The sequence below is a fragment of the Carcharhinus amblyrhynchos genome, chromosome 4 (assembly GCF_965287045.1).
Source record: "Carcharhinus amblyrhynchos chromosome 4, sCarAmb.v2.hapA, whole genome shotgun sequence".
Lineage (NCBI taxonomy): Eukaryota > Metazoa > Chordata > Chondrichthyes > Carcharhiniformes > Carcharhinidae > Carcharhinus > Carcharhinus amblyrhynchos.
Window position 1 is genome coordinate 130,172,218 of NC_137327.1, and position 24,498 is coordinate 130,196,715.

A 24,498-nucleotide genomic window follows, 5' to 3' on the forward strand; every position below is an offset into this window, starting at 1 on the left:
AATATATAGCAGTGGGCATGAAGATAAAGTTTGAGTTTCTTTAGAAGCTCTGCTAATGTTTCTGTTTTGTACAAAGATAAAATTTTGTTGTAGATTAAATATTAAAACCCCACTCTCTAACCAATGCAGGAATCTTGAAGAGCCAGTGATGACCTACAAGCTACATAGAGAACTCGTCTCTGCATCCAGTAAGTGTTCTTTTTTGTCCATCTGTGAAGGTGTCTTACAATGCATGGTTCAATGGAAGGTGGTATAGTGTTTATGTTATGAACTAGTCATCCAGAGGGCTGGACTAATGATCCAAAGATGTGAGTTCAAATCCCACCACAGCTCGAATTTGGAATGCACTGCCTGGGAAGGTAGTTATAGAACATAGAACACTACAGCACAAACAGGCCCTTCGGCCCACAAGTTGTGCCGATCATACTGCTACCGACCAGGCCTATCTATAACCCTCAATCCCATTAAATCTCATGTACTCATCCAGAAGTCTCTTAAAAGACCCCAGCGAGTTTGCCTCTACCACCATCGACGGCAGCTGATTCCACTCACTCGCCACCCTCTGAGTGAAAATCCTACCCCTGACATCTCCTCTGTACCTGTGTCCCAGCACCTTAAACCTGTGTTCTCTCGTAGCGACCATTTCAGCCCTGGGAAATAGCCTCTGAGAATCCACCCTATCTATGCCTCTCAACATCTTATAAACCCCTATCAAGTCATCTCTCAACCTTCGTGTCTAAGGAGAAAAGACCTAGCTCCCTCAACCTATCCTCATAAGGCATGCCATCCAATCCAGGCACCATTTTTGTAAATGTCCTCTGTACCCTCTCAATAGCTTCCACATCCTTCTTGTAGTGAGGCGACCAGAACTGCGCACAGTACTCCAAGTGGGGTCTGACAAGGGTCTTATAAAGTTGGAGCATTATCTCCCGACTCCTAAACTCAACCACTCGGTTAATGAAGGCTAGTACACCATAAGAACATAAGAACATAACATAAGAATATAAGAACATAAGAGCATAAGAAATAGGAGCAGGAGTAGGCCATCTAGCCCTTCGAGCCTGCCCCGCCATTCAATAAGATCATGGCTGATCTGTTGTGGCTCAGTTCCACATTCCCGCCCTCTCCCCATAACCCTTAATCCCCTCTCTTATCAAAAACCCATCAACCCGCGTCTTAAAAATATTTAGCGAGGTAGCCTCCACCACTTCAACGGGCAGAGAATTCCAGAGATTCACCACCCTTTGAGTGAAGAAGTTCCTCCTCAACTCCGTTCTAAACCGCACCCCCCTCTATCTTGAGGCTGTGCCCCCTAGTCCTGTTATCCTTTCTGAGCGGGAAGAGTCTCTCCACCTCTATCCTATCCATCCCATTCGTCATCTTATACGCCTCAATGAGATCTCCCCTCATTCTTCTAAACTCTAACGAGTACAAGCCTAGTTTATTCAGCCTCTCCTCATAGCTCAACCCCCTCAACGCCGGCATCAGCCTAGTAAACCTCCTCTGCGCTCCCTCCAAGGCCAAAATATCCTTGCGTAAGTATGGCGCCCAAAACTGCACACAGTACTCCAGCTGCTGCCTCACCAATGCCCTATACAGCCGCAGCAAGACCTCCCTACTTAATCCCCCTCGCTATGAAGGCCAGCATCCCATTCGCCTTCCTGACCACCTGCTGCACCTGCAAGCTGGGTTTTTGCAACTCATGCACAAGGACCCCAAGGTCCCTCTGCACCGCCGCCTGCTGCAGTCTTTCGCCACATAAGTGATAGTCCTTCCTACCATTATTGCTACCAAAGTGGACCACCTCGCACTTGCCAACATTAAATTCCATTTGCCATCTCCTGGCCCATTCACCCAGCCTATCTAGATCCTTCTGTAGACTCTCCACACCCTCCGCACAATTTGCCTTTCCTCCAATCTTGGTGTCATCAGCAAATTTCGACACCCTACACTCGGTTCCCTCCTCCAGATCATACACCATACACCTTCTTGACCACATCCTCCACCTGTGAGGCCGATTAAGAGTCCTATGGACCCGGACCCCAAGGTCCTTCTGCTCCTCTCCACTGCTAAGAGTCCTACCCTTGATATTGTACTCCTTCATCCCATTGGACGTGCCAAAATAGACCACGAGACATTTATCTGCGTTGAAGTCCATCTGCCACTTCTCCGCCCAGTCTTGCATCTTATCTATGTCTCGCTGCAACTGCTGACATCCCTCCAGACTAACCACAACACCACCAACCTTCGTGTCATCAGCAAACTTACCAACCCATCCCTCCACTTCCTCATCCAGGTCATTTATGAAAATGACAAACAAACAGCAAGAGTCCTAGAACAGATCCCTGGGGCACTTCACTAGTTGAGGCTGGAAACCTTGCAATCTTTAAAAAATGTTTGGATAAGCATTCGGAATATCATAATATTAAAGTATATGGGTCAAGTGCAGGATTAGCACACCTTTCATGGTAGGTATTGTTGGTGCAGATTTGATGGGCTGAAGGGCCTTTTCTGCATTGTATGACTCTAGCAACTGGGAAATGTTAAATTCAATTAATTAAATTGTGCAGTAACATGCAGGGAACTACCAGATTGTTTTTAAAACCCATCTGGTTCACTAATGTTCTTTTGTGAAGAAAATATGTCATCCTTACTTGGTCTAGCCCACATGTGATTCAAGATCCAAGCACTCTGAAATGGCTGAGCAAGCCATTTAATTGACCTCCAAGAAGGCAGTTCACCACTCTCATGAGGGCAATTAGGGATGGGCAATAAACACTGGTCTTGCAACAACACCCCCACCCAATGAATAAGAAGGAAAAATTGTCATCAGGCATGGATCTGAGTCAAGAATATCCTTGAACAAGAACAGGAAATGTTGGAAATACTTAACAGATCAGGAAGTTTCAATATCAGAAACTGCAAGCCCTTAAAATCTGTTTATTTTGTAGGAGTTTTTCAGAGACCTAATGTGTTTGCTGGCTTCATGAAGGAGATTTCTCTTTATTAATACAGCTCAGCAAATACAAAGAACTCTAGTATTTCTGGTTTGAAGACGTACCTTATTGCCAAGGCCTGGTTCCACCATGAAGGGAGAGCACTTTGAGACAGATCAAATTACTCGAATTATGTTATCAAGATATTTTGCAATTATACTTTTCCAGAAAGCATCTTCCCACCTACTTTGGTCCATCCTATTAAGATGGACCAACCATGTTAATATGGATTATTTACCTTGTTCAATTACATCCTACTCTTTGGCAGCGTGAGAATTCATTAGCCCATAGAATCTGGAGGCTCCCACTCATTTGTCTCTTAGCAACTTCAGTTACATAGGTTGTAGAGTTCAAAGGTACCTTTTCCACTGTTTCTCAATTATGTAGATCTTGGAGTTCAAAAGTTCTCATTCTCACTGTCTGCCGAGCATTTCTTATGAGTAGAAATTGAATTGCGCCGTTCATGTTAGTGTTTGGGAACTTGTAACCTAAACTGATAAAAACTGTGCTCTGTGGGTGTATTGTTCTTAAAGAATGTGGTTCATCTCACTTAGTTTTCATCCCATTATGCCTTAGAGCAGTCTATATTTGGCCAAGGTGTACAGAATATTTCAAAAATACGTATTTTAAATCCCTAACAGTGGTTATATGTGGTTCTATGCAACCATATCTCCGTATTTTGAGGTACCTTTATACCTTTTTCTGTGCTATATTTATTTCTAAATTAGCCTACTCTGATTTTATTAGTCTTTTGTATCAAGTTATCCTAATTTCCTCTAACATATCCCTCCTCTTGGCTAGCCTAAGATTAGGCCGCCAAATCATGTTTTTAAATCGATATTCTCTGATCGTGAAGGGTTATTTGGCTTTTTGGATCTTCACACAGACTGCCACCACTGCTGCAGCACTCTGTGTGGATTTGACAACTTGTGTGCTGCAGTGTTTGAATAGGTACACAGAACAAGTGCTAGGATCGCAATAAAGAAGAACCCAATCCCTTGCATGATTGATGTTCCCAGGGAGTCTAGCCAGTCTGAAGCCCTACCCCTGAGAGTAAAGGGTTGGATTCGCTTGAGTTTCTCCATTTCTTCTTTAATATGACCAGCTAGATCGGTTATGGATTCTGAATGATCTGATATGTATGTTCAACACTCTGATCCAATTACGGCACATGTTCTACCTCTGGCTGCCATTCGATGCTGAAGTACCATGGTGCATATAGCAACCATCTCATTATTGATTTTCAAATAGGGCATCAGTTGTATCGTTGGCACCGTGTTCCAAAATTGAGATTAGACTATTGTCTTCTTGAGCCAACTTCCCAATCCCGTACCAGGGGAGCATCATGCCAAAGTAGTGTTCTATTAGTATGACAAAATGTTGATGCCTCATCCAAGAAGGAAGGTGAGGAGAATGATAAATGTGTGGGACCACATATCCAAAGTAACATGATCCCTTCCACTTGATAGGGAACCACAAATCCGACATGTGCCATTGAAAGTTGGGTAAGTGTTGCCACCCTTGAAACAATAAGAGATATTGCAAGATTGATCATCACTGCGTGGACTTGGGCGCAGGCTGCTGGTTTGGTTTACAGTGTTGTAACACTCACTTTCACCTAAGTTACTCTCCAGGACCTTCCTTATTCTCAATACAATGTATCCCCTTTGATTTTGGTACTGTTTGTTTCAGGGTGAAACTGGTAGCTGGGTTTGATATGTTAAACACAGGTGTATACCTCTTCATGTGACCTAGCCTACCTGTACAAGATTTATTGCGATCAAATGTTTCCCCGTCATAAATACTAGAGAACCTTGGTATACGATGTCCAGAAAACCTGAAATACTGGGCATGTGGTTTGGAGCACTGCTGTGATGAAGAAGCAGCACTCCGACTTTAACCTGGTGTTGTGAGACATCTTACAGTGCCCACCCTAGTCCAAAGCTGGCATCTCCACATCATAGGTAAGTGTTGACATGCTGTTCCCAAAGGGAATGCTGAATGACTTTAGGTGCTGGTCCCATCTGAGTTAAATCAGTAAACTCAATATTAAAAGAATAGAAACACGTGATCATTTTGACAATCATCTGCCAATAATTTCTGTAGCCCTTCTGTGTTTGTGGACCAGAACTGGGTAAGTTAAGTATTTAGTTATACTCAAGATTTCCAAGAGAGCCCAGAAATCCATTAGTCTGTTCAAACAGCTGAAGAGTGTGTCTGGAAAGAATCAGAGTTAAAAGCCTCGAGTTCTGGTGGAGTCAGGATGATTTGGATGGGTGGGTCCAACTTCAGGGATTCATAACAACGTTCCTCAGGTTTCCAATTTTCAGGAGTGCCTTTTAAGGGTGTGGCCTGGGATTTGGTCAAAAGCCCACACCCCACCTTCCCCACCTGGCAGGCTCCATTGTGGGGATAGGCATGTCCTACTCTTCTGTAATATACCTGGAGTGGGGCCAGGTTTTGGAAGACATGTGGTTCACCTCGCCTCAGAAGTGTGGCGAGTCATAGTCTGTATGAAGGGACCTCTTCAAAGACACGTTCAGAAGGTCCTCCTGCATACCAGGGTATGTCTCCCTAATTACTATGGCTCCTCGCGACCTCTCTGCCAAGCTATGGCAATTCCATGCCCATTCACCCAGAAGCAATGAACTCTCTCACTACAAGGAGCAGGTGGTAGATCTCTCAATCCTTCGCTCAGGTGGCTGGGATGCCAATCATTGAACTTGTGCCTTGTTTAGGAGGGAGAGACTTTCCAGAGCTTTGAATTGAACAGCTTTCTGCAGGATATCCAGCTTGGTGGAGGGTGTATAGCGCCCTTCTGCCTATTGCTGAAAACCTCACAGCTCCATCCTCCCACCATGGGTTTCCTCTCCTTTTCCAAGTAATTTGCAACATGGGACCCTGCTGACTCCTGGGATGGCAGGTCTGTCATGAGAGGAGAGACTAGGTTGTTTAGGATTATATTCATTGGAGTTTGGAAGAATGAGAGGGGATCTCACAGAAACTTATGAAATTCTGACAGGGTAGATTCAGAAAGAATGTTCCCAATGGTGGGGGAGTCCAGAATTAGGGATCATAGTTTGAGGATAGAACTGAGGTGAGGAGAAATTTCTTCCTATGGGAGGAAACCGGAGCACCCAGAGGAAATCCATGCAGGTACTGGGGGGAATGTGCAAACACCACACAGTCATCCAAGGCCGGAATGGAACCTGGGTCCCTGGTGCTAATAAGGCAGCAGGTGCTAACCACTGTGTCACCACCATGCTGACTTGCAAATAAATCTAAGATAGAGCCATCTGCCATTTACCTTGCACTCATCCACCCTCACCTACTGGACTCCACCCTTTGAGGCCTCCTTGTTTACATTCAGACTACGCTGGCCTCTCATCCCTTTGTTCTGATGTATTCAGATTAATTTGAGAAGACATCATGATGGTTTGTTGGTTAACATTGGCAGGGGTGGTTGTAGTTGCATTGGGAAACTTCCATTTGTGCCTTGCAAAGGAAATTCCACACATTTAAAAAATAAATTATTCTATTGTGGGATCTCTCTGCCAATGCAAGAATTTGCTCACCCCTAACCGACCTGAGTGACTCGCTACGACATTTGAGAGGGCAGTTAAGAGTCACCTGCATTGCCGTGGATCTGGGGTCACATGTTGGCTGGACCAGGTAAGGATAGCAAAAGTGCTTCCAGGACCAGTTCTGTTTTTACAACAATCAGTGAAAGCTTCATGGTCACCCTTACCAAGACTAGTTATTGATAAATTGCTGTTTTATTAATCAAATTTAATTCCCACCCGCTGCCGTGGTGGGGATTGAACCCATGCTCCACAAACAATAGCCATGGGCCTTTTGAGATATTAATCATAGAAACCCTACAATGCAGAAGGAGACCATTCGGCCCATCAGGTCTGCACCAACCACAATCCCACCCAGTCCCTATTCCTGTAACCCTACATATTGATCCTGCTAATCCCTCTAACACTAAGGTAAATTTCAACCTAACCTGCACATCTTTGTAGTGTGGGGGGGAAACTGGAGTTCCTGGAGGAAACCCACGCAGACACGGAGAAAGTGCAAACTCCACACAGACAGTGACCAAGGCTAGAATTGAACCTGGGTGCCTGGCACTGTGAGGCAGCAGCACTAACAACTGTGCCGCTGTGCCACCCCTAATCTATCAGCGTTATCACCATGCCAAAATTCATTTTCCCCTCCCCCTTAAATTAAATATGATAACATTATAGTAAAACTAGACCAGGTTAGAGGACATTGATGTCAGAAATGAAAGGATTGTCCTGTAGTGACCAGATATTTATTGTATTGCAGAATCTGATAACTTGGATTACAGACTTGGTGCCATTCACTCCTTGGTGCATAAGCTACCTGAGAAAAATCGGGAAATGCTGGAACTTATCATTAAACATCTAGTGAAGTAAGTATCACAGGAACCAATTGTTCAGAAGCTTTTAAATGGCCCATGCATTTGGGCTTGGAGAGATACGTTGACACTTCTGAGGTTTGAAACAAAAACACTTGCATCGAAATACAGCACAGATCCCAGCCATTTGACCCATTTCAATATATGGCTGAGATTTTCCAGCTGCCTCCCCCACCCTGGGAAACTCTTTAGTATATCCGAGATATTAACACACATTTCCAGGTTTTAGATCTTTTTAACCAGCTCATATAGTATCTCCAATAGCTCCTGTCTTCATAGAATCCCTACAGTGCAGAAGGCTCATTGAGTCTGCACCGACAACGATCCCACCCAGGCCCTATCCCTGTAACCCCATGTATTTACCCTGCTAATCCCCCAACATTAATGGTCAATTTATCATGGTCAATCCACCTAACCCTGCACATCTTTGGGCAATGGGAGGAAACTGGACCACCTGGAGGAAACCCACGTGATCGTGGAGAATATGCAGATTCCTCACAAACAGTGACCCAAGCCAGGAATTGAACCCGGGTCCCTGGCACTGCAAGGCAGCAGTGCTAACCAATGTGCCACTGGGCCGCCCAATACATGTGACAATAAATCAAATCAAAGCATCATTATACTCTACTTACACAGCCTAAATCCTGTGATTGACGACTCAGATGGAATGTGTTCCCTGATGAGGTGTTAGAAGTGGTTGGAATGAAAGATGTATTTATCTTGCTCTTGCTTTGCCATTCGGCTAACAATACCGTTCTGTGTTTGTGCAGTGTTTGTAGTCACTATAAGGAGAACCTAATGACAGCTTTCAACATGGGGGTGATATTTGGACCAACATTAATGAGAGCACAGGAAGATACAGTTGCGGCCATGATAAACATCAAGTTTCAGAACATTGTCGTGGAAATCTTGATTGAGCATTACGAAAAGGTAAAGATCAATCTGCTCCATCGGGAGAAGTGGACGGAACGTTTTAAAATTTGCCGCTGTCTAAGGTGTTAATGCAAACTAAGAATTCCAGAGACCTGCTTCAAAAATAGGAATTATTGCAATGTTGGAGATTGTTTAATCAATTAAAGTTTATTTATTAGTGTCACAAGTAGATTCACATTAACACTGCAATGAAGTTACTGTGAAAATATCCAAGTCGCCACACTCCGGTGCCTGTTCGGGTACACTGAGGGAAAATTAGCTTGGTCAACGCAGTGAACCAGCGTGTCTTTCAGACTGTGGGAGTAAACCGGACAGAGCATCCGCAGACATGAGGTAAACATACAGATTCCACACAGACTGCAACCCAAGCCAGGAATAGACACCATGTCCCTGGCACTGTAGGCAGCCCACCAACGCCTCTAATTTCTCAGGACAGTAAGGAAATTTGGCATGACAGGTACAAGTCTCACCAACTGTTACAGATGCACCATAGGAAGTATCCTTCTTGGTATCACAGTTTGGTGTGGCTCCTGCTCTGTCCAAGACTGCATTAAACTACAAAAGATCGTGAACAAAGCCTAGTCCATCTCTCAAATCATCCTCTCATCCATTGACTTTGTCTATGCTTCCCACTGCCTTGGAAAAGCAGCCAGCATAATTAAGGATCCCACGCACCCTGGACGTTCTCTCTTCCACCTTCTTCTGTCGGGAAAAAGATATAAAAATCTGAGATCACGTACCCACCAACTCAAAAACAGCTTCTTCCCTGCTGCCATCAGACTTCTGAATGGACTTGCCCTGCATTAAGCTGATCTTTCTCAACACCCTAGCTATGACTGTAACACTACATTCTGCACTCTCTCCTTTCCTTCTCTATGAATGGTATGCTCTGTCTGTATAGTGCGCAAGAAACATTACTTTTCAGTGTATGTGACAAATCTTGCCACTGTGCTGTCCTAGCAGTTAAATAGGTAGTGTCAGTGAGAACATATTTTTATTATTATTCTGTATTATAAAGCAATGTATTGTTGTGATTAGTCACATGATGTGCTAGGCCATCACTAGAGGCATCCATGGATTTTTAATCTCTCTCCCATGTTGGACAACCAGGCAACAACTTGTACATAAAACTACATTGGTTTGTTTAAGTGACCCATGGTGTGGTACCTCAGAAATCCTTTTCTCCCTGTGGTCAAATTGGTCAGAAATAATTACACATGCACAAGGCAAAACAGGTGAAGAGATTGGTTTTTAAGTCGAAATTGACTGGATTCTGAGGCTTTTCTTCTCAACCGTGACTTTGATGTGAAATGGAACATTGATGTCAGAAAGACGAGAGAGAGAAAATCAGTGCCTTGACTCTGAAACTGGTTGAATAACCCTCAAGTGCAAGAAATGATCTCTCAACTGCAGAAATCACATGTACAAGAAATGATCTGTCAACAGAGAAAACTGCAAGCAGTAAAACCACGAGTAGTCGTGAAAAAGGAGCGTTTACTTGCTGTTTAGAGGCTGGGTGGACTGCCGAATGGCAGGACCTCACCTGGAGGATACGGTAACAGGATCCTCACTTTAAAAAAAAAGAGAGAGAGCCTGTGCATTCAAAAAAGGGGAAGCCACTATTCCAAATAAAAAAATAAACCAAACAGGAATTACAAATAAAGCCGCCTTGTTTAGAGATTGCCGACCAAAACGTTTTTTGAAATAAAACTATTTTTTTCCAAACCACAGATCCAACTAAAATAGAACAACAAATAACACAAATTAATAAGGGAGAGAAAAATAAATAAGAGGTGGGCAAAAGTTAAAGGGAGTACTACGATTTAATAACCAGCAATGGCGGACAAAGGTGGTGCCATAGAGACGCTTGAAGGAAGCGTGGAAATATGGAATGCTTACAAAGACAAATTTCAATGTTATTTAACGGTGAACAAGATGCTGGATTAACTTTACATAATCGCTGTCATTGGTGTAGCCAGGCATAAATATTTCACATTGCTACAGAACATTGTCCATCTCGAGAGACCATGTGGAAAAAAAACCTAGAAAGGACCGACCCAAGATTGCCAAGAGATTCCAATTTCATCAATGGAGCCAGGTTAAAATGTATTACAATTTATCACACTGCTGAGGAGGTTAGTGAAGAACTGAGAGCTTGGCTCAACCCTTGAAGACACTCTACGAGACAGGTTTGTTTGCAGACTTTGCAATGAAGCATTTCAAAGATGATCACTCACTGAAATCTTCTTTACGTTAAAACATGCTGTTAAGATCATGGTGTCTGCCATACAAGAAGCTTCTCAAATAGGAGCTGGAGCCAAAATATGTAAACTGGGAACCAACAAGGAGAAATCTCTTAAAATACAAGCCTGCCATCAGTGTGTTCAGGAGGGCATTTCCACATGAATGTTGGAGTAGAGAAAATAAATGTAGAAGCTGCGGCAAGAAAGGTCACACCACTAAGATGTGTTGGACACAAACTTCTAAAACCCAAAAGGTTTACAAACACAAGGATATATTAAGATCTGAAAAATATTTGAGGATGAAAATTTCCAAGATGTTATCATACGAAGGGAGAATCGAGAACTTAAATTAGCTGTCCTAGCCGTGAAAGGTGATTTGCAAAGAATGTGTTGGCTTACCCCAAACTTGGGCAATGGTTAAGGTATGAGGGAGAGAAAGTGACTCGGGTTTACTTCTTAATTATTCACCTGACTGCTAAGTGTTTATGTGGATAGGGGAAGTGGGGGAAGGGCAGAAAACGAGAGAGAGATGGTTGATCATCTTACTCTTTGCTATCCTCTTATTCATATCCTCTAGGTTCTGCATTTACAGTCAAGCAAGGTACATAATTCATTGTTATGTAACACGAGAAATGGCAGATTTGAAAGGTTTTTTTTTGCGTGCAGTGCCAGTTGTTAAACAGGGTGGCTGAGGAACTTGTCAATTACGTTCCATAACCAAAAAGCTAACAGGAAGGAAGAAAACTTTTCTCTGTTTCACCTTTCACAACCTCAGGGCATTGGAGTGCTTTACAGCCAATGAAGTGTGGTCACTGTGAAATTTGGCAGCCAATTTACACACAGCAAGGACATGTTATAAAATATCAGCTCATCTGTTTTTATTCTTGGTTGAGAGATAAAGATTGGTTGAGACATTAACACACCTGATTTTCAAATAGTCCTTTGGGATCTTCCATGTCCAAATAAGAGGATAATGGGACCTTGATTTTTAACATTCCTCCCAAAGGTCAGTACCTGAGATAGTAAAGGACTCCCTCAGTGTTGCAGTGGACTATCAATCCAGATTGCATGCTAAGTTTCTGGAGTGGCACTCAAACATGCGTCCTTTTATTAGTGTCACAAGTAGGTTTACACCAACACTGCAATGAAGTTACTGTGAAAATCCCCTAATTGCCGCGCTCTGGCACCTGTTCGGGTACACCGAAGGAGAATTTAGCATGGCCAATGCACCTAACTAGCACATCCTTTCGGACAGTGGGAAGAAACTGGAGCACCCGGAAGAAACCCACATGGGGAGAATGTGCAGACTCCTCACAGACAGTGACCCAAGATGGGAATCGAACCCGGGTCTCTGACGCTGTGAGGCAGCAGTGCTAGCCACTGTGCCACCCGTCCGACTCTGGCGAGTGTTACCACTAAGCCACAATTTACAAGTTAGTAATAATGGCCTCCACAGGGCGGAGTATTATTTTTCATTGGATTTAATAGGTTTTTACATGCCATCCACATAATAAAACACACGGCTGAAACTCAGCACATCTGCATTCCACAATACTAAAGAATGTGAACTCACCATATAAACAACATGGTATCACCCCCTGCTAAGATACCACAGCATTGGCCATTCCATTTCTGCTCTCCTCGAGAAAGAGTCCTTTTTTTCATAAACTGTGCTGGGACACCAGAGCTCCTTACTAAAGATCAAACTGCAACAAAGAATGCTGTGATCTTTGAATAAATACACTTAAATCTAAACCTAGTGAACAGTGAGTCCTAGTGATCCTGTTGATTGTACTGACCTGGTTGAGTTACTGAACCTGAGTTAGGTTAATGCACTGTGTGAGCTGAAACTTATGTTAATGATTTGTACAGTTCCAGCTCCCCCTCGCTGTGTGGCTCAGTAATCCCTTGCAGTCAGCATCCCCGTGCTAATGATTGTTGTTGTTGTTAATCCAGTTCTCTCATGATTTAGAACTTGGAATCTCTTCCCAGCTCCCTGAAGAGCATCCGCATCTGGAATTTCCTCTGCTCTGTTCCTGATCTCCTGTTGTATCTGCCGAGGAGATTTGTCTTGCTGAGCTTACAGCCAGAGGGGGAGATAACTCTACCCTTCAGGCATTTTTAGCCTTTGAAGAAATGGTTAGGAGGAAAGCGAGTTAGTGAGCAGATTGGAATTTTTGAAAAGGATTCTGGGAATATGTCTCCATTTTGTTGCGTTTTTTTTTCCCAGATATTTCGGTCCCCGCCTGAGGAGAATGCTGCCCCCCCGATACCACCTCCCAGAGCAGCACCCCGGAAACGCCAGCCAATCACAATCTCCAAACGCCCCACCCGGCCCCGGCATAACCTCAACTCTTCCTTCTCCGAGGATGTGGAAGGTCAGTATCTGTTTCATCGCTCGCATTCCCAACCGTGAGGCCTAGTTTTACATACGTGTTGTGTGTGTGACTGACAGCGTATAAGATACCGTAAAGGTTTGATTTTTGTTGTAGGGGAGACTGAGAGAAGGAAGAGGCTGGTCTTGCTGATCATTGTGCATGGTCTCGCCTTGGTTTAAATACATTTCTTTCCCTCCCTTTCTTGTAAAGGCAGCCACTCTTCTACGGTTTGTGCTGAGTTACCTTGTGCTTCCAAATGCCTGTGCATCGTTTTTGTTCTTTCTTGGGAGTTGAGCATCTCCGGCTGGACCACCACTTGCTTCGTGTCCCCAGTCGCCCTTGAAAAGGTGATAGGGAGCCATCTTCTTAACTGCTGCAGGCTACCTGGTGTAGGTACACCCACAGTGCTCTTAGGAAGGAAGTTCTAGGATTTTGACCCAGCAACAGTGAAGGAACAGCAATACATGGGATGTCTCACATCCTTTAAAAAGCATCTGGATAAGTACTTCGCACACCATAATAGTCAAGGTCATGGGCCAAGTGCTGGCAAGTGGGATTAGATGGGCAGGTCAAGACCTTTCATGTGTTGGTGAGACTCAATGGGCTGAAGGGCCTCTTCTGCACTAGAATATTCTGTGATTCTATATTTCTAAGTTAGCGTTGTGTGTGGATTGGAGGAGAACTTTCAAATTGAGGTAATCCCATGTTTATAAATTCCATGTTCCTGGATTCCATGGGTTTCCCAACTGAGCAATTAGCTTTGGTCTCTAAATATTCAAAGATTTATTATATTAAATGTATAATCTCACTCGTATCAGCTCACTGTCTGGCTCTTTCCTCCTGTTTGTCACACTTCCTTGAGTGCCTGTCTCTCACTTTTCACCATGCCCTCCAATTGCAGACTGTGAACCCATTTTATCTGGAAAATTAGGGGTAAGCAGGTGGTAGCGTGAACTGTTGTGTTAGACATCTGCCCTGTTCCCCTCAACCCCACCTTTTGTCTTTGTTGATTTATGGAGCATTTTGAGCGCATAGCATTAACATGTACATGAAAAATTTATTTTCACAATCAAAACACACCTCCACAAAATGATACATCTTAGTCGACTGCTCCACACCAATCTTCTAAAAGTCTGTAATTGAGGGCAGGGTGAATCAATCATTGTTTGAGGTGTTGCCATGAAGAATGGCCTACTTTTGTTCCTTGTTCATACATTTGTATATAGGAACGCAGCAGGGAACTATTGAGCCCCACGCTTTTGCTTAATTCATCTGCTTTGGAAATTTTCATCTGCTTTGCGAGCACCAGCATAGATTTGTAAAGATTACGCCAGACCTGACAAATCTGGTTAATTTTTTGGAAGAGGTGACAAAAGTATTGCATAGGGAAATGGGAATGAATGTTATTTGTATGGACTTCCAGAAAGCTTTCCACTAATGGGATTTTGACCAGAAGATGTTCTGCCTACCATTCAAAGGAGTGATGCAATGTACAAATTTCAGTGGCAGTGTGAAACTAGGTATGTAGGTCGCATGTCCCAGTGACCACTGGAACATATCAAACAGCATGTTCCTTTTGATGGTTTAGCAGGTGGAATATTGACCATGTTCAACTAGCCTGTGAATGTAAAACTCAGAACATGATGGCTACTGTTAGAAACTATTCCGTGATTGGACAAGACTTGCTGCGTGTGTTAAAAGTTGTACAAACATCCAATTTAGATTATTAGTGGGGCTCGCAATGAAGCTCACTCACACTTGCTAGAGGCTACATATATTCATGCACAGGGGCTTGTCCTCTGCAGGTAAAAGGAAAATGTCCAGGCATGAATTAAGCAAAAGCGTGGGGCTCAATAGTTCCCTGGTCCATTCCTATATACAAATGTATGAACAAGGAACAAAAGTAGGCCATTCTTCATGGCAACATCTCAACCAATGATTGTTGACTTGCCAACCAATCAGCACCTTTTTTGTCATGCAGTATAAATAGTTGCTACCTTTGAAATTTGGCATTCTTTTATCTATCCAGGTGACTGCAAGACAAGAAGCTTTGACAGCAATGTCTCTTTTTACTAGAAAGCATTTATTAAAGTTTCCCATCGTGTTAACTAAATTTGAAGCTAAAAACTCAGGCAGAATGTTGGGGTAATGGACAGGGACCCATTGGCTGGCTATGTCAAGTGGTGTTCCACAGTGATCTATATTGGACCTCAACTCTTCACCATATTTATTAATAACTCTTTATGGAATAGAAAGCCATGTATCCAAATCTAGGCTGCTTTGTAAGCAGTATACATGGAAGCATAAGATATTGATAGATTAAATGATGGCAAAAGGATTTCAATGTTTGGATCTAAAAAGGATAAAACAAGGTACTTTCTAAATGGTGGAAAGATAGTAACAATTGCGGTTTAAAGGAATTTGTGTACAAAGATTATTAAAATGTCATGAACAAGTACAGAAAGTAACCTAGTTCTACAATGGCTTAGCTCAGTTGGTTGGGTGGCTGGTTTGTGATATGAAGCAATGTCAACAGCATGGGTTCAATTCCCGTACTGGCTGAGGTTACTCGTGAAGGCCCCACTTTCTCAACCCTGCCCCTTGCCTCGGATTAAAATCACCATCAGTCAGTTCTCCTCCTCAAAGAGGAGAGCAGCCTATGATCACCTGGAACTAAAGGCATTTTACCTTTACTACAAAACAAACTAATGGAACTCCTGCTTCAGCTATGTAAAGGTCTGGTTAGACTGGACGACTGTAAGCAGTTCTGGCCCATGCGTTAGGGAGGATATATTAACCGTGGAGGATGTGCAGCATAGATTTACTGGAATGTTACCTGAATTCCTAGGGTTAAATTACAAGATGAGATTGCACAGGGGTTGTATTCCCTGGAATTTAAAACATTAAGGGTTGCTTTGATCAAAGTTTTCAAGATGCTAAGGGGTGATAGCTAATGTGAAATGATTCCCATTGATTAAGGAGCCTAACGCTAGGGCAGATGATGCAATAAAGTCCCACAAAGGTCAGAAATGGCCACAAAGGGATAATTTATTCTTTGGATATTCTTGCTGTGATCTTTGACAAAGTTATTAGGCCGAGTAATTCACAGTCTGGAGAATGTTCTCGCTTTCCCCTTTTCCCCAGTCCCAGCCGAAAGCAGGAACTTTGGCCTAGGAATCTTCTCATGAGAAGTTCAGATTGCTGAGAGGGGGACCACCTTCAGCACGTTCTGAAAATTAAATTTTGAACGATACCCTCCTTCGCCTATTGTGCTTCACCTGCCATTCGTTAATCAGCAACTCCAGTTCCTTGTGCAGTGTGACAATAACTTCCATCTCCAGAAAACCCCCAAAGAATCAAGTCACATTGAGTTTCTAGCATTTTCCATTTATCTTATTCGAAATATTAAATTGCTACATAAAGCAAATCCAGGTTATTATTTCACAATGAGCCAGCCCTGTTAGAGGCGAGGTCATATAGTGGAAAGTAAAAAAAAATGATTTGGTATATTATCACGTTTCAGTATACAGTAAAACGTATTGTTTCTTGCAAGCTGTACAGACAGGGCATACCATTCATAGAGTAGGAAACAAGAGAGTGCAGAATGTAGTGTTATAGTCATAGCTAGAATGTAGAAAATGCAAGATAGGTCCATTCAAAAGTCTGACAGCAGCAGGGAAAAAGCTGTTCTTGAGTCAGTTGGTATGTGGCCTCAGACTTTTGTATCTTTTTCCCAATGAAAGATGATGGAAAAGAGAAGGTCCAGGATGTGTGGGATCCTTAATTATGCTGGCTGCTTTGCCGAGGCAGCAGGAAGTTCAGACGATGTCGTTGGATGGGAAGTTGGTTTGTGTAATGGATTGGGCTACATTCACTATCTTTTAGTTTCTTGTGGTCTTGGACAGAACAGGAGCCCATACCAAGCTGTGATACAACCAGAAAGAATGTTTCTAAGGTGCGTCTGTAAATGTTGGTGACACTCGTGGCTGACATGCCAAATTTTCTTAGTCTTTTGAGAAAGTGGAAGCATTGGTGAGTTTTCTTAACAATGGTGTTGGCATGGAGGGATCAGGACACCTAAAAAATTGAAGCTCTCGACCCTTTCTACTTCGTCCCCGTTGATATCCATTGGAGAAAGTTCTCCTCCACCCTTCCCTGAAGTGGATGGCAATTCCCTTCGTTTTGTTGACATTGAGGGAGAGATTATTGTCGCCACACCAGTTCACCAGATCCCCTATCTCTTTCTTGTACTCTGTCTTATCATTGTTTGAGATCTGACCATTACGGTGGTGTTGTCAGCAAACTTGAAAATCTAGTCAGAGGGGAATTTCACCACACAGTCATAGGTGTATAAGGAGTATAGCAGAGGGCTGAGAACACAGCCTTGTGGGGCACCAGTGTTGAGGATGATTGTGGAAAAAAGTGTTGCCTATTCTTACAGTGAGTTAGGCAGTTCAGGATCCAGTCAGGAATGGGAAAGAATTTCACACAAAGGGTGGAAAATATTTGGAATAATTTTCCAGTTCAACTGGTTAGAAATGGCAAATTTAACAGCATTCAAAGTATAGAAGAATGCCAGGTTGGAAGAACTAGAGGGACACATTTTCGGGTGTCAAATGATCGATATGTTTCACACTTCTGTGGCTATGAGCTGTCAAGAGACACCAAGCCTTTAAAATTGTGATGGGTGCACTTCTAGTGGCAGTTTAGGAAACTCATCAGTTGCATCCTGGCTCGGGGTAATTGTATTACCATTCATGTTGCTGAGTTATCAGCTAGATGTGCTCTCTTTACGCTGACTTTAGATAATCTCTACAGGGCAGCACTGGGGTGTGGTTTAAAAAGAGCTGGGAAAAAAAGTCAGCCAGATTTCCACCTTATTCTCCAGGTGAGCCAGCTGGAGAAAACATGGAGGTAGATATGGGCTGGGATTTTCCGGCCACGCTCACCGCAAAACTGGAAAATCCCATCTAAGGTCAGTGGATCCTTGCACGGTCCCACTCCCCACCCACTATGATTCCTGGGGTGGGCGGGACAGGAAAATTCCCCCTACTGATTGAGGTTGGAAGGAAATGTTCAATGTCTAGGCTTACACCCACCCAACAACCACCTGGAAAGGAGAACAAGATGGCCACCAGTGCCCATGGATCCCAGCAAAACATCACCTGTTCTGCATTTTTATGGAGTTAACATGACAACCAAGAACTATTTGGATGTCAATTTTTTTTTCACAAGATTGATGGTGACCGCAGGTGGCGAAATTTGAATTCAATAAAAAATCTGTAATTGAAAGATCACCATGAAGCCATTATCGATTGTTATATAAAAAAAAACCCCATCTGGTTCACTAATGTCCTTTTGGGAAAGGAATCTGCTGTCCTTAACGGACCTGGCCTACATGTGACACCAGAGCCACAGCAATGTGGTTGACCATTTGGATAATAAGTAAATGCTAGCCTATCCAGCGATGCCCACATCCCATGAACGAATTTTTTAAAAAATCACATTGAATTGTGTGACAGTTTAGTTTTCATTAATTAGAGTTAACATTCTAGCGGATTGAGCTATTGGCAACAACTCACTTCTGGGATGAAGAGTTATAGTGAACCATTCTAACCAGTGAACATGTTAGTTAACGATTAGACAATGGATGAAAACTGCAACGTGGCCTCCCCACACTCCTTCCTTCGTTTCCACTCAACCAATAATCTTGTTGGTAATCTCAGTTGGATCGCACTTGGGGAGTGAACTGCGACTTTCCATTTGGACTTTGACCATTCCAATGAGCTTGGAATGAAAATCAAGTCCCCAGGCATCTATGTGAAGTGACGTGACCCCAGCATTGAGCCTCCCGCCTTACCCTTTGCCTTTTCTTACATTTGGTTAATCAACAACTACACTTGAGGGACCTGAGGTGGTTAATTAGACCCCGTGTCAATCTGTTGCATTCTGCGATGTCGAAACAGGACTGCGCTTTTTCCTTTGATTTGTGCGCTCCGACTTTGTTCTATTAACCAGACACTTATCGGCCGGCAGTGCTGGACAACACTTCTATGGCGTTGATCATTGTACGTGTCTGAAGTTCTCGCCACTTGGCATCAGCACTTGTTTCTTTCGTGAGACCAGTAGTGTCTGGTTCGATCAATTGCTTGCAGCTGCTAGCTGGATAAACTACCAAAATTCTTGTTTTCCCTATTTTTTTTTATATGGTTTTGCAGTTTAACTGCACAGTCCTTGGGTTGAAATCCAATTATAGGGTTGGCATTAAAGCACTTTAATTCATTGGGCATGTGTTAATGAGAAAAGCCTAGTCTGTTTTTCCTTTTGTGGTGAATATTTGCATTCCTTGAACAGTGCAGATCTGTTTAGTTTTTAGAAGCCTTTTCTTCAGAGCAGTGACTCTGAGGTGGAGAATAGGGGGTGTGGGCAATGGGTAAAATCTTGCAGCTCATAGTAACATGAGCGTAAAACATAACGACCTTTTGACGGTCTTAGTTCTCCTAGCCTCACGTCCTCCTATATTTTTGAATGCCACTAAGTTCTCCATCCCTGTCCAGTTGAGGATGATTGTGGAAAAGGTGTTGTTTTATATCCTTACTGTGGGTTAGGAAGTTCAAGATCCTGTCAGGAATGGGAAAAGAATTTCACACAAAGGGTAGGAAATATTTGGAATAATTTTCCAGTTCAACTGGTTAGAAATGGAAAATTTAACAGCATTCAAAATATAGAAGGATGCTAGGAGGGAAGAACTGAAACACTAGAGGGAAGAACTGAAACATTTTTGAGTAACGTTATTGGTTATTGGTAACGTTTTCCACCCTTTGTATGAAATTCTTTCCGATTCCTGACGTTTTTAGTTGTTTTACTTTCCACTCTATGATCTCTGGTCTCCCGAGCCTCGTTCAGTGTGAGATAATAGCCTGGACTTATTTTGAATAGCAATTTAATATTTTACGTAATGCAAATAAAAAAATGCTGGAAATACTCAACAGGCCTGACTGTATCTGTGGAAGGAGAAACTGAGTTAATGGTTTAGGTTTGTGGCCTTTCATCAGAACCTGAATCTGGTCACAAACCTGATACGTGAACCCTATTTCTGTTGCAGTGGATGCTGCCCAATCTTTGGCTTTTAGTTTAGATTTCCAGTATCTGCAATATTTTGCTTTTGTAACATTTTATACTTGTCGCCGGGGCCCTCGGTTGCCTTTGATCTCAGCTAAAAGGTTTGAGCTGTTTCAAACTTTCCTTGTAGAGAAGGTGGAGGAGTGTTGACTCTAGGCCCAGGGCTGAGGTTTGCTCATGAGTTGTTATTCTTTTCTCAAAAAATTGGAAATGTAGTTTCCAACTGCAAAACTGGCCTTGGAGGGAGTGCAGAGGAGGTTCACTAGGCTGATACCGGAGTTGAGGGGGTTGGACTATGAAGAGAGACTGAATAGACTGGGTTTGTACTCGTTAGAGTTTAGAAGGATGAGGGGGGATCTAATAGAGACGTATAAGATAATGGAGGGGATGGATATGTAGCGGTAGAGAGATTCTTCCCATTTAGAAAGGATAGCAGGACTAGAGGACACAGCCTCAAGATAAAGGTGGGGGGGGGGGGAGCAGTCAGCTTAGGTCAGAGTTGAGGAGGAACTTCTTCACTCAAAGGGTGGTGTATCTCTGGAATTCTCTGCCCGTTGAAGTGGTGGAGGCTACCTCGCTAAATATATTTAAGTTACGGGTAGATAGATTTCTCATAGACAAGGGAATTAAGGGTTATGGGGAGAAAGCGGGAAAGTGGAACTGATCCACTTCAGATCAGCCATGATCTTATTGAATGGCGGGGCAGGCTCGAAGGGCTGGATGGCCTACTCCTGCTCCTATTTCTTATGTTCTCATGATATATCTGATGACCAAACAACCAGAAATATTTAAGACCAGTTACATCCCTTCATCCCAAATAACTTTGGATTGATGCCCAGAGTGATGCTGGGCAGCACAGTGGTTAGCACTGCTGCCTCACAGCGCCAGGGATCTGGGCTCAATTCCTGGCTTGGGTCACTGTCTGTGTGGAGTCTGCGCATTCTCCCCGTGTCCGCGTGGGATTGCTCCGGTTTCCTCCCACAGTCCAATGATGCGCAGGTTACATAGGTTGGCCATGCTAAATTGACCCTAGTGAGAGGGGGATTAGCAAAGTGAATCTGTGGGGTTACGGGAATTGGGCCTGGGTGGAATTGTGGTCGGTACAGACTCAATGGGCCAAATGGCCTCCTCCTGTACTGCAGGGATTCTATGATTGGATTCTGTGATTCTGCAATACGTTTTAAAGTGAAACTTTCATTTGTTGCACCTGTTTTACATTTCCTCGTTTCCCACTTGTGACGATATGAATTTTTTGAAGGAGTTTGGCTGACTGACCTTTAGAATTATAAGAGTTCTTGCACCAATCTAATGGTGTCTTCTAGAGCTGATCCCAGCCTAGGTTTACTGAGTGATGATGTATTAATGAGATTGGTGCTGTCAGTGGGATTGCCAGTGAATCTGATGTACTTCAGTGGCTTTTGGCTTTCATGGTGAAAGGTGTCGTGCCTACCTGTCCCAACAAACTAGACGATACTTTTTTAGACAACGCTATTCATTTTGAGGAGCTACTGCGTTGTGTCCAGACACCGAGATCATGGACCAGTTGCACCTTTTCATAGATACTTTTGTAATATTATCTGATCTGCTTAACCTGTCTCATGGCTGAAGATATTCCCCCATCTCTCTCTCTCTGGGGGAAAAACCTCATTGGTTGAGTAATTGGGGTTACCTTAATGCTGGAGAGGATAAAATTCTATAAAATCTGCCCCCTTTGATTTGTTTTGTTATTGTCACTTGTACTAGTATACAGTGAAAAATGTTGTTTCTTGCACACTATACAGACAAAGCGACCCGTACATAGAGGAGGTGAGGGGAGGGTGCAGAATGTAGTGTTACAGTCATAGCTAGGGTGTGGGGGAAAATCAACTTAGTGCGAGGTAGGTCCATTCAAAAGTCTTACAGCAGCAGGGTAGAAGCTGTTCTTGAGTCAGTTGGTGCGTGGCCTCAGATTTCTGTGTCCTTTTCCCGATGAAAGAAGGTGGAAGAGAGGATGTCCAGGGTGAATGGGGTCCTTTATTATGCTGGCTGCTTTGCCGAGGCAGCAGGAAGTGAAGACAGAGTCAATGGATGGGAGGCTGGTTTGCGTGATGGATTGGGCTTTGAGGGGTTGCATGGAGCATGGCTGCAGGAGAGTGTGTGGATACAGATCCAGGGTAATTGGCTATAAATGTACACAAATCAGCAAATGATTCTAGCTAAGATTTCAGTGACATTTATCTACTGATCAGGAGGTGGTGCTCAGTCGATTTACAATAAAACGGTTTGTCCTCTTACTTCTCTTTTGTTGACCCGCTTTGCTTTCCTGGAGAGAAAAACCGAGGTAAGGTTATTTTCTTTCATTTCAAAGAAAAATCTCTTCTTTTGCAGAGGATGCAGGAAACACAAACCACAATGCCAGTGTTGCCAGTAGTCCAGAGACTGCTGGTGTGGGCTCCCCACTGAGTCCTGTCCCACTGCAGCGAACGACGAGACCAAGCCTGGGCAGCTCAAGGGTGGCAGAAACGGAACCTCATCTTCGGCAGGCTGCGGGAAACCAGGGCTCGCGGCTGGCTTCCGAGTCGGAACTGGGGAGACATGCGTCAAAAACGAAAGATGGAGGTCTGAAGCCTGCACCAAAATCTGTAAATGGGGCACAACCGAATGATCAGCCTCATGCCAATGCCTCTCGAGCATCATCCTTTCGCTCAAAGCCTGCTACTTCAAGGATGTTTTACACTGAAGATGGTAAATGCCCTTGACATAATTTAGAGACGTGTTTGGCATGAAGTATTTATTCATTAATTTGTGGGACATGGGTGTCGCTGGCTGGCCAGCATTTATTGCCTGTTTCTAGTTGCCTGTGGGTAATTTCTGTGGCTCTGAAGCCACGTGTGATAGAAACTAGAATCAGGTGTAGGCCATTCGTCCCACTGAGTCTGCTCCGCAATTCATATTAATCATGGCTGATCATCGAATCCAATATCCTGTTTCTACCACCCCTCCCCACAATATCCCTTGATCCTTTTAGCTCCAAGAGTTATATATAATTTCTTCTCAAAATCAGATGACATTTTGGTCACAACTACATTCTGTGGTAGTGAGTTCTACACAGCCACCAGCACTGGGTGAAGACGTTTCTCCTCGCCTCAGTTCTATCCCCGAGCTATGGCCCTGAGTTCTGGACTCCCCCACCATTGGGAACATTCTTTCTGAATCTACCCCTTCAGGCCAGACCAGGTCAGGACGGCAGATCTCCTTCCCTAAGGGACATTAGTGAACCGGATAGGTTTTTCCAACAATCGACAATGGATTTCACAGGCATCAGTAGACTCATGATTATTTTATTGAATTCAAATTCCACCGTCTTTGTGGCGGGATTTGAACCCAGGTCCCCAGAACATTAGCTGAGTTTCTGGAATAATAATCTAGCGATAATACCACTAGGCCATCACCTCCCCATTAACGTTGCAAGCTAGTACAATAGTTTGTTTTCCAATCTCACATCTGTCCAACTCCTTTCATCATTTTAATGTGAATTTAGGCTCATCCAAATCAATTGGATCCACAAAGGAGCCTTCGCTGGAATTTACTTCAGCGGACTGTTTTAGTTCTTAATTCCAGGGATCAAAGCAGATGGTCCGAGTTCAGAAAGTGTGTAACTACATGCTATACATTTTTTTTTTAGAAAGAAGGTCACAGCTAACAGAGAGCAGGATCTGGGCCAATGGTATCCAATACTTTGGCCACGTGGAAAATTGGGAATCCAGATGTGTCTAATTGCACATAAAAAAGAGAAAAGGGGTAATAAATCCCATCATTGGCATGCGATCTCCAATATTCACAAAGTGTATGCACAAGTACTTTAACCTTTTGTTGATGGAATGCAAAGCAGGGTATGCAGTTGTCCTTTGTGTGCTTAACTTCCTTGGTTACCTGTTAAAATGGTGCTTAACACGGGTGAAAATACATTTACACCATGGTAACACTAACAAAATAAGGAGTGGCGGGGGGGGGGGGCGCTGTCACTTAGGGTAACTCAACCAATCGCATAACTGCTTGAGATCAGCAGAATAAAGCAACTCGGCCAATAACGGACAGCAAGATCGGTCGTGGTAAAGGGAAATCTGTGGGGGGAGCTTTTCAGGCGCGCTGCCAGAGGAGGTGGTGGAAGTGGGCACATTTAAGAGGCATCTGGATGGGTGCGAGATAGAGGGATACGGACCGAGTAAGGGCAGAAGATTCTTTTTAGTTTAGTGAGGGCATCATGATCGGCACGGGCTTAGAGGGCCCGAAGGGCCTGTCTCTGTTCTGTACTTTTCCTTTTGTTGTGTGGGGGTGGGTGGAGAGCAGGAAAGGTGGATCTGGGTGGGGGTGGGTGGGGGTGGGTGCCAGTCTAGTGCCTG

General features: G+C 43.6%; 1 protein-coding gene across 1 annotated transcript in view; it reads left to right on the plus strand.

Moving 5' to 3' along the window:
- Positions 1-24,498, plus strand: part of ophn1 (oligophrenin 1) — a 190,946-nt gene that overhangs the window by 119,444 nt on the left and 47,004 nt on the right. The window contains exons 16-20 of the mRNA XM_080187883.1: positions 130-188; positions 7,329-7,434; positions 8,211-8,370; positions 12,847-12,994; positions 22,484-22,840. Coding sequence (XP_080044009.1) covers positions 130-188; positions 7,329-7,434; positions 8,211-8,370; positions 12,847-12,994; positions 22,484-22,840 — 830 coding nt within the window. The remainder of the gene's footprint in view (positions 1-129; positions 189-7,328; positions 7,435-8,210; positions 8,371-12,846; positions 12,995-22,483; positions 22,841-24,498) is intronic.